This window comes from Tachypleus tridentatus, chromosome 12 (assembly GCF_004210375.1).
Source record: "Tachypleus tridentatus isolate NWPU-2018 chromosome 12, ASM421037v1, whole genome shotgun sequence".
Lineage (NCBI taxonomy): Eukaryota > Metazoa > Arthropoda > Merostomata > Xiphosura > Limulidae > Tachypleus > Tachypleus tridentatus.
The window spans coordinates 4209361-4225093 of NC_134836.1; the positions used below are offsets into that span (position 1 = coordinate 4209361).

Genomic DNA, 15733 nt, shown 5'->3' on the forward strand with positions numbered 1-15733 from the left:
AGCTCATGTATTACAATAAACTCGATTCCAACATAACTCAAGTATACGGCTGTAACGTGTGTAAGTTTCACTCCAGATACCCAGGTTATTGTATTCGAAAACAAACAAAGAACGAACTTTACATGGGATTTATTCATTTCTTAGTATTTGAAATAACTTGCTATTTTTGTTGCTCATAACGAATTTAAGAACAACTGTGATATAAATTATTAGTTGCTGTGATTAGTCAATGATTTTGATACACTGAACCTGATTTAAATGAAACTCTAGCACAGGGGCTGGCCCTCGGAGGTGAGTCAGAACGGAACGTCAAACACCCATATTACTTACCGACGATGGTAAGGGTGGATTAGGTAGTTATAAGCGGATACAATGCACAGAGAAGTCATACGAGCTCGACGGTGAAATTAGGGAGTGAGGTCTGATACTCTCCCTGACTAGTTCTAAGGGCACATAAAAGACTTGGTGGTAATAGGTTCAACGTTTTTCAAGTATAAATGGGCACATATATAAGGCACAGATATTTGTTAAATAATGGTTTATATCGCTGCTTTTCAACCTTTTCCAATACCATTCACCACTATAAAATTTTCACAACAGTTCACTCACCCCCGTTCGAAAAAAAAGACAAAAAAAAATTAAAGTAAAATGTAAAATTCTTTATTATGGCTTAAATATCCATCAAACTACAACTAGTGAGTACAACATAAACAAAAATAAACATATTTATCAAACGACAACTGGATTAAGAAATAATAACTAATGACTTTTATGATTTTAAATTTGTTATAATCAATAATTCTTATTCACCTTGATTCTGATCTCATTAAGCCCTAAGCGAACCATTCATCCTGGTTCTAATCTCATTAAGCCCTAAGCGAACTATTCATCCTGGTTCTGATCTCATTAAGCCCTAAGCGAACCATTCATCCTGGTTCTAATCTCATTAACTCTTGGGTGAACCATTCACCTAGATGAGAAGCATTGTTTTAGATGTATAGCTAATAAATATGCACAACTTTTTTACTACAGTTTTTGTTTGGAAAGCTGTAATAAAAAAGGTTGTGCGTTAAACATGTAAATATATTTCCTAATACACTTAACATAAATCACTACTAGTAATTTATTAGGGTAAAACGAACAACTTACAGTTTCAAACTTAACGTAGTGAAGCATTTCGATGACGTTCTCTCGACTTTCAACGTCACTGAGATACGCACCATGGGCACCAGCTTTAAACAACCCGGATTTGACATTTAAAGAAAAGGAACCGCCAACGTCTAGGAAATTTCTAGCTTCCTTAACTTCATTCACCATCGTGTGTCTAGCCTCCACAAACATGTTCTGTATTTTCTATGCTCGTGAAAATAATTAATATATAAGAGGTTAATTATGGTAATTAAAAAGCACATTAATAATGGGGTTGACGTATGTCAAAGATTCAAAATGAAAGCCACATGAAAATAATATGTTCTATAAGGAAACTATGGTTTTAATGGCGCTACATGAGCTTTATACTACTTTTACGTTTTCAGGATTACTATTGTTATTAAGATGGTTTGTTTGTTTTTGAATTTCGCGCAAAGCTACATTAGAGCTATTTGCGCTAGCCGTCCCTAATTTAGCAGTGTAAGACTAGAGGGAGAGGCAGCTAGTCATCATCACCCACCGCCAACTCTTGGGCTACTCTTTTACCAACGAATAGTGGGATTGACCGTAATATTATAACGCCCCCACGGCTGAAAGGGTGAGCATATTTGGTGCGACCATGATTCGAACTCGCGAGCCCCGGATTACAACTCGACTGCCTTAGCCATCTGGCCACGCCGAGCTTCTATTAAGATAGTATTTTGAGTTACTAAAATGTGAATAAATACTTTTACTGTTATTATTCTCATGCTACATCAAATGGATTTTACAGACTCAAATTTAACGCGCAGAACATATGTTATAGATAATAACAAAATCGATATATATACTAGCTGTACTTCCGCAGGTTCCCCGAAAGTGTTCTGTTAAGAGAGTAAATAAAACCAATATTAAGAGTAACATATATTTTTATTTGTTTTTGAATTTCGTGTTTCTGGGTGAGTTTTAGCCTAAAAAGCGCATAATTGTTCTTGTGATTCGTGGCATGCGCAAGCTTTAATGACTCCATGACAGAACAAATCGCAACGTTAAGCGTCCCCTGTGTCATTTTAATATTTAGTGTTTACTGAATGACTGACAGATGCAACAGATTTACTATTTTATATCTGTTTTAATATCGACGTTTGTGTGAGTTAAATTTATATTTAAAAATGTATGTAACGTGTGGATGTACGTTCCTTAAATTTGCAGAAGATTCTCGAGTGTAAGAATCAACGATATAAGTTTTACAAAAGCAAATGAAATTTCTAGAACTTCGCCTTAACGTACATAAATCGACGCGCCGAGAGACACTTTATAGTGTTGGTTTGCTACAATTGGTATACCAGAAAGGTTTATAGATTTTGAACATTACAAATAGTCCAACTTCAGCAGATTAACTTCGGACGTTAGCATTTCTGCAAAGACATTGTATAACTTTAGCTGTGAAAAACTCACGTGTCAAGAGCTGGGTAGCTTTCTTTAAGTGAATTGTTCTTATATCAACTCAAAATTAATTCGCTCGTCGTGAACCATTAATACGATGTCAAGGAGGTTCCGTATTGGATAGAAAACTCAGTATTGTTTGTAAGTTTATAAAACTTTCGTATATAAATCATTGTTTGTAATAACTGTTATTATAAATTGTATTATTGTTTGTATATTACAATATAATTGTATTAAGAAAGAAAAGTATGTGTATCAATGTTGTTAGCAAACATCATAAATTTGACACATCTCCACATGTAATTAACTTCACATTAAATTACAACTTCACTCTGTTTTAGACTATTTTAAGTTATAATACGTAACACAGACAGCACACTACTTTCGTTAAAAGAAGTGACCCCTCCAGGCGACCTTTGGTCCCCTTTTGGGTAAATTAGTAAAGTGAAATTTATACTTGTCTTTTATTGTCTCTGTTAATTCACAACATGTTAGTTGTTCCCCCTCCAAGTGGCACAGCGGTATGTTTGCGGACTTACAATGCTAGAATCCGGGTTTCGATACCCATGGTAAGTAGAGCACAGATAGCCCATTATGTAACTTTGTGCTTAACTTCAAACAAACAAACCTTTTAGTTATAATGGCATATTTTTGTTATAGCTGTGCAAATAGCACGAGAATTTTTATTAATTCATTTCATGTGGTTATGACATATAACAAAGTATGTAATAGTAGTAACAAAATAACGCTTTATTACACAAGTAATTTTACACCTAGAAACTAAATTATTAACATTTCATATTAGTGCTAAAGATGGAATCTAGCTGAAGAATTTTGGATTAGAGCTTTTTTTGAGGTTAGTTAGTCAGTTTGTAATTAATTTGTAATTAAAGTTACATAATGGGCTATCTGTACTCTGCTTATCACGGGTATCGAAACACGATATCTGGAGTTGTAAATCTGCAGACATACCGCTCTGCCACTAGGAGGACCTTTTCCTACGGATTTTTTCAACTGCACAATTATAGTCAATAACTTTGTGATTTTTTAATACATGGCACGTTATTGCACCTCATACGAAAAAGCCCAGTAACAATTGATCCAAAACATTAAGAATATTCAAGTAAAATATATGTATTTATTAATTGTAGAATGGAATTTTATAATCTTAAAAATGTTTTATTTAATATTTATCCACTTGAACTTACATAGGCGAATTCTCAACGATACAAATTTGTTTACAGACACATAACTTGTGATCAGCTGCACACCATGAAAACCCTTGTTTTGGATAGCATTTCATATCTGCAATCAGGCCTGTGATATTTTATATCGTTAAATTAATCTAACAATTTCTATCATTCAGCTCGACGTAAGTCGTGTCTTGTTTTTCTGGTAGTTTATTATAGTCGTCAGTAACTTTATGTTTTAATATTCTTTAATCTTTGGAATTCTCCAATTTTCTTATAAAATCACATTTTCTCTGGCTATGAAAGTGTGGAGGAGTCTTAACGTTAGAGAGAAGACGACATTAGAACGCCTAATACCACGAATGTTTAAAAAAATGAAAAGGGTAATATGTCACGTGGTGATGGTAGCAAGACAAAGAAAAGGCGGTTTTGTGCGAACAACAAACTTAGATTTCGGGGTCTTTCCTTCTTGGCTGAAAGAATAATAGCTGAAGTTCTAGTAAGTGATCCAGTAGAGATATGCACACTTTTTTGTGTTTTTTTAAATACTGTGTTTGTAGTAAAGACTGTTTTCACTGTCCTTAAAACGTGCCCAATCTGCTCATTCTTTACGCAACTTAAGAACTCAATTGAGCTTGCGGGTTCAGATAACTCAGCAATTTTTTTATTTGCTCTACTAATGTTAGTGATAATCTTAATCTTATTAAATCAGTAGAATTCATTCAAATTGCGGCTGAAACACTATCGGTTTAACTTGACTAGATTGAGGAGACAAAAAAGACTGCAATACTCATTAAAATAAACTGGAGCATTGAGCTCAACTTCGATTGAAAAACAGGCAACAAAGTGAAGCATTAATTCCATATTTAAGTGAGGATCAAACATTTAGAGGCCCAGAAGAACAATTAAAAACTGAAGTGTATTACTTTTGTTTGGATATGGTAACACATCAGACAATAAACCGCTTCTGGGGTGTAGGAGCAGTTGTTCAAAGATTTTCAATCTTACAGCCACTGATTGTGGTGTCTGTAACAAATGGTGAGCTTGTATGACAGAGATATACAGTCCTAGACATGGTAAAACAGTAATGTGTCTCCAGAATTCCTGAGCTTCGGTAAATAAAAATATCCAGAAACTCGTTTTTGTCAAAGAACTGAAGAAATAACCATTTGTAAAAAACAGTGTGGCCTTCGTTTTTGTTTTTTACCTGTCGTCTGCAAAGCATGGATTTTGTTTTTAACTGTGTTTGCTACTGATAGATCATTTTACAAACTTAAACTCATAAAAACATGGACGAGAATTACCATGCGCCAGGAAAGAATAATAGGAATAGCAATTCAGGACGATTTAGACGGCTATGGAATCATAACGGAAGAAATTTCATGTATTAACTTGCAGTTCTTTAATTTAGTTCCTGATAGAATAGCATTGACATGAATGAGGTGCGAAAAATGAGAACCTAAATGTAAATTTTGCCATCCTAGATCTCCTGTGTTGTTACTCTAAATATTATTGAAAAATATTTGCGTGAGGTAACATTTTTCTGAAACGTTTAGTGAGATTCGATTTTTAGATTTAACTGAAAAGTGTTACAGTTTAAAAGTTAACTAGATTTTAGCCGTTAGGTGCTGCGTTAATATAAAAGATTAAGCAGATTTTAACATTAAGGTGTTACATTCCTCAAAAAAGTTGTAACTAGCTTTAAACCGTTGGGTTACGTACATAAAAAATATGTTAAATATATTTTATCCGGTAGGTGTTACCTATGTGGGTTTTCTTATAGCAAAGTCACATGAGGTTATCTGCGGAGCCCACCGAGAAGAATCGAACCCCTAATTGTAGCGTTGTAAATCCGTAGAACGTACCGCTGGACTAGCGGAGGGTTAGGTGTTATCTATATAAAAAAAGTTAACTATCTTTTAGCTGTAACGTGTTACTTACGCAAAGATTAAATAAATTTTCGCCGTTGGGTATTACTTATACAGAAAGATTAATGAAAGTTTAGCCATTAGGTGTTACTTTTCGAAAGTTTAACTACATTTTAGCCGTTATGTAGATTTTTATAAAATGTTTACTATATTTTATGTAGAAAGCAATCTCAAGAAAGCAATCGTCACTGGCAGAATAATGGCGAAAACTAAGTTTAACAGTTTTTTTTAATGTCATGTCTGTAATGTAAACTTGGTCTTGTAATTGACAATACACGTTAGCGAGTGCCATTTTTACTGTAAACTGTTTAATACTGTAATCGTCAAAACTGATCTAGGGATACTAAGTAACCTTCATCAGAACTATACAGTACATCAAAATAAAATTTTAACTAATAACTTGTTTTCAACACATCATAATGAATTATTAACTAACAGAAGAAGTAAAATTTATACAATAGTTTATTTGTAACACCTCGTCATGAACTGACGTACGACAAAACTGAATTCTAAAGGAGAAAATGTCTACATTATTTCACCATCCGGTAAATAGGAATAAACTCTAAGGGAACGAACATAATCATATGACGGTCAGTAGAACTGAACTGTAATAAACGAACATAATAATATGACGGTCAGTAGAACTGAACTGTAATAAACGAACCTAATCATATGACGGTCAGTAGAACTGAACTGTAATAAACAAACATAATTATATGACGGTCAGTAAGATTGAACTGTATTCGTTTCTGAAGCTTCACGAGCGGTACAGTGGAGTTATTCTCTAAAGCAAACAGTTATCTTTAGCACATATTTAATTAAAATTAGCTGACAGTGGAATTAAGTCGTATACAAGAGACTGTTTACAGTAAATAAGTCGTAAATAAGCATGTGAGTTTTATGGTACCAGCATTCGCATCGGAATGTCCAAGGGTCAAGGCCGTTAAACCCACACTCCACATTATGGAACTCTATAACCGTTACAGTTTCTCAGTCTTTTTCTGGACGTGTTAGATAAAAACTTAAAATACTGACATGTCTGTTCGTGTGATGCTAAATGGGTGCCTTCTCTCTAGTCATTAATTCGAAGTCGGATCATTTAACCCAGCAGGTTAGCATATATGTGCTGTTGAGATTGAAAATACTAATATCAGTTAAGGCCCGGCATGGCCAAGCGTGTTAAGGCGTTCGACTCGTAATCCGAGGGTCGCGGGTTCGAATCCCAGTCGCACCAAAACATGCTCGCTCTTTCAGCCGTGGGGGGCGTTATAATGTGACGGTCTATTCGTTGGTAAAAGAGTAGCCCAAGAGTTGGCGGTGGGTGGTGATGACTAGCTGCCTTCCCTCTAGTCTTACATTGCTAAATTAGGAACGGCTAGCGCAGATAGCCCTCAAGTAGCTTTGCGCGAAATTCAAAACAAACAAACTAATATCAGTTAATGTTTAGTAGATTACTTTGATGTGTAAAATAGTATTTACAATATTCATTATAAGTTAACTCACAAATAAATTAAGTACTAGATACAAGTGGTTTACAGAACACACTGATATACAAGCGCGCAACAGAAGTTAAATCTCCACATTAGAAATGCATTCCAAAGAATAAGTTATATACAGACCGCTACTAAAATTATCCTAAACAACAAATTAATTAAATTATTTGATGGTAAATGGTGTACAAAAAAGAAAAAAAGAAATTATATATGAGAATGAGAGCACAGTCAAATTAGATTTTCCTCTTCTTTATCAACAAACGTATATATAATAGATATTAAATTAAACCTCACCAAAGTTCTGTTTAGTACGTTTTCTGGAAAAATATCAATTCCAACACGATTCGTGTTCATGTCGAAGGTTCGCCCCAACATCATAGGCAAAATGTAAACCATTATTTCTCCCATAATGATTACGAATTGGTTTTTCGCAGGCTAATTAAGAGCAATGTACAGTAATATTTTACGTTAAATTCTATTCCCCAAATTGGTGTTTATTCCAGGATAGTATGTACAAATTTAACACTGTACTAAGCACACAAAGAACACAGCGAATGAAGGTGCATATCAGAATGTTTTCCTTGTCAACCACATCCTTTTTACTGAGAAACAACAGTTGGTCATCTTTTTTATTTTTTATCTTGATTAACGGTATATGTTTATATATGTGTGTGTAGTTAAAGTAAATATCGTAAGATACAAATGTTATATCTCCGCAAAGAAAACTAAGTTTGGAATAAAGTTCAGTTTAAGACACATATTTACAGAACCACACCATAAAAAGTGTAAATAAAAGAGTTTTCTTCTTGGTTTGTTTTTTCAAGTACTTATTTACGGCTTTCGCGATCGAGCACAATTCTCCATAAAAAAAGCATATAAGACCTAAAAATGGGCATCCATTATATTGCTCTAAATCAGTGGTGCATAAACTTTTTGAGTCAGGGGCCACAAACAGACTTCTCGTAACCGTTGGGGGCCGCAAAAAAGTGAAGATTAAAATCGTTCCACAGTTGTTTCACACAAGATGGACATCGCATTTAAGAACACACAAATAACGATTACATCAAAGAGTTTGCACATTATTCTAAGAAATGTTATGATACGTCAACTGTCACAAAGTCAGTGCGATGGATGGTGCTGCATGTCATCTACGAGCTTAGAAATGTCCGGCTTGATGTTTGACGTTTGCTTTCAGATGATCATCAGTCAGCTGATTGCGAGTGTTGTTTTTATTCAGTTTCATATGCGAGAACGCCTGTTCGCAGCAGTACGTACTGCCAAACATGCTGGTGTGGACAAGTACATTCTCTTTCAGATTAGCAAATGTATCAGGCAATGTTTCGTAGAAGTCAAGCAAACTGTTTTCTCGGTAAATAGCACGCAGTTCATCAGATGCCTAGAGATCAGTAAGTTCGAGCTGATATTCTGCTGACAAGTCATCCACTGACACACTGAACGGATCAGCAAAAGTTTCATCAACAATCTGCATTGGTCAAAGTCATGAACCGTGAGTTGAAGGATTGAATCAAGGTATCTAGCTTCTCAACATAAACTTGTGTGTCAATGTCCTGATTCTTCTGTAGCTGTGACTGAAAAGTGGGAAAGTGCACGAAGTTGCGTGATGCTGCTTGCTGCTGGAACAACTGCAACTTTGTCCTAAAAGATGAGACGTGATTTGCAAGTTGACAGGCAAGCTGATTTTTGCCTTCCAACTTCAAATTCAGATCATTCAAGTGTTGTGTCATGTCGACCAGAAAGGTCAAATCAGCTTGCCATGCTGGACCAGTCATGGAAATCACTTCTGTGTCTTTGTTCTTGCTTCTGAGGAATTCTATTACCTTCACAATCAACTCCCAGAATCTTCTGAGCATCTTCCCTCGACTCAGCCAGCGTACTTCACAGTGATACACAAGGTCACCATAGTCTGAATCAATTTCATCAAGAAGACTTCGAAACTGACGGTGATTGAGCCCTCGTGATTTGATGAAATTAATGGTTTTCGTCACTAATGCCATCAGTGCCTGAAAACCAAATTATTTACTGCACAGGTTCTGTTGGTAAATAATACAGTGCAACTTCACCAACTGTCTGTTCTGCTTTCCTCGATGCTTCATCAACAGTGCCACTAGCCCGCTACTTTCTCCTGTCATGGCTGGCGCTCCATCAGTTGTCACACTTGCCAGTTTCGTGAAATCCAATGAAACACTACTACACAGTCGTACTGTCTCCTCGAATAGAGTAGACCCAGTTGTCTGACCCTTCATGGAACACATGCCGATTAGTTCCTCTGTGATATCAAACGATGACGACACACCACGAACAAAAACTAGTAGCTGTGCTGTTGAACTGATGTCAGTCGACTCGTCTGCTGCCAAAGAGAAGTAGAGAAAGTTGGCTGCTTTATTTGTAAGCTGCCTTGTCACGTCTGCTGAGAGGTGTGAAATTCTTCTTTAACTGTCATATGTTTCAAAGCCACCGTCTGTAGCTTGCGAACTGCTTCCGGACACAACTTTTCCGATGCAGTAATCATACGTTGCTTGACAAAATCACCATCAGTGAAAAGTTGGCCAGATTTTGCTATCATCAACAAAATATCGTAACTGACGTCACATGCTGCACCGAAATCTGCAGACTGCTTTGAGAAAACGTTCTGCTGGTGATTCAGCGACAGCCGCAGAGATTCAATTCGAGCTGTTCGTTCATCAACGACAATGTTGTGGAAATTTTTATGCTTCGATTCATAATGACGCTTTATATTGGATACCTTCGCCACTGCTACTGTCGAATGAGACAGCAGACAAATCACGTTATTCTATTGTTTAACAAAACAGTATTGTGCAGTCCAATCATTATGAAACTGTCGGTTTTCGTCGTCAACTTTTCTGTTACGATTAGCTGTCATTTTTGTTACGGAATAATATCAAAATAGGGCTCGTAAGTAAATCTCGAAGAACAATTGGAACGCGTGAGATTTCGTAATTACGAAAATATTACGTCATTGCGCCAATGATTAAATGCCTATGTATTAACGAGATTTGCTTATTAAATTTTCTTTATTGCTCGACACAAATATGGAACCATCCAGTATCTAATCTAATGCATATTCTTCTATAGCGCTTAATCTTCGCGCAGGCGCGAACTCTAAGCGCACGAACTCTCTGTGTTTGACTTTCCCGTTGGACATCGCGGGCCACTCGGCGACTCGTCGCGGGCCGGACTTTCTGCACCACTGCTCTAAATGGATGCATTAAGATTCAAAAAATGTTTAGTGTTTTACAAATATGTACTTACGGAAGAAACTTATTCAATATACTTGTGTCAAGTTTTGTTAAATATAATAGATCCAGTGCGAATTTTGGAAAGAAAAGCTAGACGAGACCCGTTACCTTGATATATCAAACTCAACACAATTAGCGTTTTTGCGAGTTAACAAATTTAGCAACAACATGTAAGCGTGTAAAATCAATGTCTAAAAACGTGAAAATCTGAAGTTTCTGACATTTGTGTCGTAAAAGAACTTCCATAATCATGTCTCGAGCTAGTTTCCGTTTCAATACTCATAAAAACATCTTCCCTTTTCCTCACGTGTCTGTACAACAGCGTCAAATTTTTAAGGAAATTATCATGCTCCACAAAACAAGCGAGTCTTCAAGATATCACACGGAAGATTTTTGCACGGAAACCAAACAAAACATTTCCATTTAGTATAAACATTACCATCCTCCTCGGTACCATATCAATAACTGTGAAAACGAAAAAAGTAACATAATATAAATAAATAAATAAGTTAGTACACATACGTCTAAATAAAAAGAGTCTTTTGCAACGTTTCGGGTAGACGTAACTCGTGCATACCATGGTTTATTTATTTCATTTGCAAATTCGCGCAAAGCCACAAAAAATAAACTTTCGCCAGGAGGGTCGGATTAAGGTTTAGTAGGGCTCTTGGTGACCTGTGCATTAATTCGACACCGTAAGCTAGCCGTATCTAATCTTGAATTAATCTAGTGAATATTAAGCAACTAGTGAACAGCAACCAATATCAATTCTTGGACTACTTTAAACCCGTACTGCGATATGACCGTCATTTTTATAACTGATCCAGTATAAGGCGAATTTTTGCACAAAGGGGACGCAAGCCCAAAACCCTCAGATACACACTTTAACACGCTGACCACTAGGTTATGATATGTATATATAATTATTTATCCATAAATTTATCTGTTGAAGTGCATCTTTACAATCATCTTTAATGCTAGAAATAATTATTAAAAACAATAAGAAATGGTGTAGTGCACATGGCCAAGCGCGTAAGGCGTGCGACTCGTAATCCGAGGGTCGCGGGTTCGCGCCCGCGTCGCGCCAAACATGCTCGCCCTCCCAGCCGTGGGGGCGTTATAATGTGACGGTCAATCCCACTTTTCGTTGGTAAAAGAGTAGCCCAAGAGTTGGCGGTGGGTGGTGATGACTAGCTGCCTTCCCTCTAGTCTTACACTGCTAAATTAGGGACAAATAGCCCTCGAGTAGCTTTGTGCGAAATTCCAAAACAAAAAAAACAAAAAAGGTGTAGTGCATGCGGAATTTGACCCGGCATAACCAGGTTGTTAAGGCACTTGACTCGTAATCCGAGGGTCGCAGATTCAAATCCCTGTCACACCAAACATGCTCGCCCTTTCAGCCGTGGGGGCATTATAATGTGCGGTCAGTCCCACTATTCGTTGGTAAAAGAGTAGCCAAAGAGTTGGCGGTGTGTGGTGATGACTAGCTATCTTACACTGGTAAATTACGGACGACTAGTGCAGATAGCTCTCGTGTAGCTTTGCACGAAATTCAAAAACAAACAAACAATCTTAATAATAATAATAATAATCTTGAAAACGTAAAAGTAGTATAAAGCTCATGTAGCGCCACCAAAACCATAGTTTCTTTATCGAACATATTATTTTCATGTGGCTCTCATTTCAAAACAAAACAAAGCATAAGGATTACTTGTGTAGCATCGTTGTGAAAAAATGACTGACGTCACAAGATATTTAAAGATCAAGGTTATTCTCGTGACGGCGTGAAGTAAGAACTCTATGGACTTTAATTACTGCCACTGTTTGTGCAAAAGCAGAGTATACTTTTTGGAAAAGGGCCCGGCATGGCCTAGCGCGTAAGGCGTGCGACTCGTAATCCGAGGGTCGCGGGTTCGCGCCCGCGTCGCGCTAAACATGCTCGCCCTCCCAGCCGTGGGGGTGTATAATGTGACGGTCAATCCCACTATTCGTTGGTAAAGAGTAGCCCAAGAGTTGGCGGTGGGTGGTGATGACTAGCTGCCTTCCCTCTAGTCTTACACTGCTAAATTAGGGACGGCTAGCACAGATAGCCCTCGAGTAGCTTTGTGCGAAATTACAAAACAAACAAACAAACTTTTTGAAAATATAATATAAACACGAAGCTCGATTTGAATTCGCGTGCTTGTAGGGAATGGCAATAATAAACATACAAAAAAATACTGAATGAACTCATACTGCAAGCGAATAGAATTAAACATAAAATTGGTACCATGACCACTTGAAAACGGTATTTTCTCAGAATATCACCAAAATTTACGTTTGTGGCACTGTGGACATTAGTAATAAACTTAGGAGAAAACCACAAGATAGGAAAAGACTTGATAAATGCTACTGGGGTTGGATATGGGCTACTGGATAGCGTGCCAGAGCTCTACATCTAATGGTTTTTGGCTCGTTGCAAAAAAAAAAAAGATACACCATGGACCTTTGGGTCATTATAAGAGTAGGCCAAACCTTACTATTTAATAACATAAGAGTATCTATAGAGCTGCGCCGGGCACTGCTGATTATTTGCCTTTTCTCTTCTCAGCCAATTCAGAATTAGGGACGGCTATGCGTAAATATGTTTATTTGTTATTAAGCACAGGCGGATCTGTGCTATACCCACCGTGGGTATCGAAACCCAAACTTTAGCATAGTAAGCTGCGAGACTTATCGCTGAGCCATTAGGGGTACTTGTAGATAAGACAATGCCCAAGTCCCCGATTTAATGACATACGTACAATAAACAATATTGTTTTAAATGATATTTGTAATAACCTAGGCACTTTTGGTATATAAATATCGCTAAATATGGATATTTCTAGTGGCCCACATAAAAGTGATTAATAACGAGAACAATAGCTATTTTATTACGTAATTTTCTGCTGAATACATGTTTTAAATGTACTTTCATAAGTAGACGTAATTCTAGATTACAGTGTTTGCCTCTAACTTTATTACATTCCAGTGGCTGATGATTCGTGTAAAGCTGAAAAATGTTATCAAATTCATGTTGAAATGCTCTATATATCATTAAAGACTTCATTTGTTTCTCAACAACAAATAAACTAATGAATGCGCATAATGAGTGGACTGTAAAAGGTGTTTTCTAATCATTATAAGCTACAGTGAAAAGATATAATGTTAAAAAACTTAAAAATAAATCAAATTGTATTACTCATTTTAAGAATGTTTTTGCATAAGCTAATATTAGCGATTAACTGTCTGAAAACATTAATGAGGAACAAAAATAATTACTTTTCGTTTCTTTACGACAATAAACCAAGTATCCTGACAGAAAAAGTTCATTGAATTATAATAAAGTAATACCATATGCTTGCATACACTTGTTTTTGTTTCCAACAACATTTTGAATGCAGATAGCGAGGGATTATCACTGATGAAAGGAAGTATTAAGCAGATAATAGGAATCGTCTAATGATTTATGATTTTCAGTTATATAATTCAATAATTTACTGTTGGGAATCTGGACCAGATGTGGCTTAGTGATTAATGAACAGAGCTATGGATTAGAAGGCCTAAGATTCTAGCCACGAAAAGTCTCTAAACACGCTCTGTACCTTAGCTGTGAGTGCGCATAACCGTAATAACCATTTTCACTGCTTGGTTAAAGATGACCATGGTATAGATGGTAGATTAAGAAAGACTGTCCTTCCATCTAGTCAGCAGATCTTAGTTAGAGATGACTGTGCCAAGAGCCGGACCAAGGGTTTCTGATACCCTAGGCAAATTTTCAAGTTGTGTACCATTCTCCCCTCCAATGGACAGTAAAATATGCAATTATATATATAATATTATAACCATAACATTTTAAAGCATAAACCAAAACACATTAATATGAAATTTAAAAATATTTTTTTTTTTTAAATACGCTGCACATTTTTATAAAAAGGATCTTAAGGTTCAAGTTACAGCGTGGGAGTATAAAATGTATCCTAGGATCCTTTTTTTAAAAATGTGCATCGTATTTCGTATACTTATTTAACTTTATTTAGATATAATTATTTAATTTCACTAAAGTGTATTCAGTGTATGTGAATGATCACTGACTATGTCGCACCTTCCATTGCATTGTTCCAACTTTATGAAGTAAAGTTTAATAGCGTTAACTAGACATATTAAATTTAAACTACAATTTAGCCTAGCAAAATGTCATGTTAATATGTTTTGGCTTATGGCTTGACAATTTTATAGTTTGTTTTGTTTGTTTTTTGAATTTCGCACAAAGTTACTCGAGGGCTATCTGTATATATCCCTAATTTAGTAGTGTAAGACTAGAGGGAAGGCAACAAGTCATCACCATCCACTGCCAACTCTTAACGCGCTTGGCCATGCCGGGCCCAATTTTATGGTTATAGCATAAGTAATCGGAGGTTGGGATTTGTTGTTTTTAACGCAGTCCTGACTCGTGATTTTGTTTATTCATTTAACTTTATTTATATATAATTATTTAATTTCACTAAGATATATATATATAACACCTCTAAATCTCAATGTATTTATTTTATTTGACCTAAATCAAAACAACACAGATTTTAAGTATTTATTGTTCTATAGATTTTAGTGTCTTTGAACAGATAATATAGCCAACGCATTTTTATTAAACTGTGTAATAAGAGTCATGGGGTAATGTTGCTAAGAAAAAGCTAGAATTCTCTAATTTTGGAAAAAGAAACAAATTTCTTGATGTAATTATCGTTTCCTTCCGCAAAATCTTTGTTGTTTCGTAATTCATACACAAATATTGTTGCCATATATTTGCTGTTCCAGTTTGCCTTGTGCTTGCATCAGCTCTGACTATGCTCGATATCAGGGAGATCTAACTTGACTGTTTAACAAACATACCACTAGGAGTGTCGCTTACGTTGAATATATCAGATATCATAATTTTGAAAATTTATGTTTATAAGCAAAATTACGACTTTATTTTTAATGTATTAACTCAGGATTATATCCCTTATTTGAATATTAAATATTACTAGTTAACTGGAAAAACATGAAAATATAAAGGCATTTCTTTTATTGATTTTAAGGACTTTCTTAGTACCGTACCATTCCAGTGCACTTTATACGTACAATTCATTTTTCATTGTTGTTTTGTGTGTATATACTTGCACTTATTATTTTAGTTACAGCAGTATAAATCAACTGTCCTTTAACTTCAGTTACCCCCAAATGGCACAGCGGGATGTCTGCAGGCTTACAAT

At 35.9% G+C, this 15733-nt stretch overlaps 1 protein-coding gene across 3 annotated transcripts in view; it reads right to left on the bottom strand.

Annotated features, from left to right (window-relative positions):
• Window positions 1–7752, bottom strand: part of LOC143235516 (uncharacterized) — a 38252-nt gene extending 30500 nt beyond the window's left edge. For 2 of the 3 annotated variants that reach the window (XM_076473740.1, XM_076473739.1), the window contains exons 1-2: window positions 7480–7752; window positions 1150–1353 (exon numbers count right to left, since the gene is read on the bottom strand). In XM_076473740.1, the coding sequence (XP_076329855.1) occupies window positions 1150–1353; window positions 7480–7593 (318 nt within the window). In that variant the 5' untranslated portion in view covers window positions 7594–7752. The remainder of the gene's footprint in view (window positions 1–1149; window positions 1354–7479) is intronic. The other variant, XM_076473741.1, reaches the window with a different exon arrangement.
• Between the last annotated feature and the right edge of the window lie 7981 nt (window positions 7753–15733).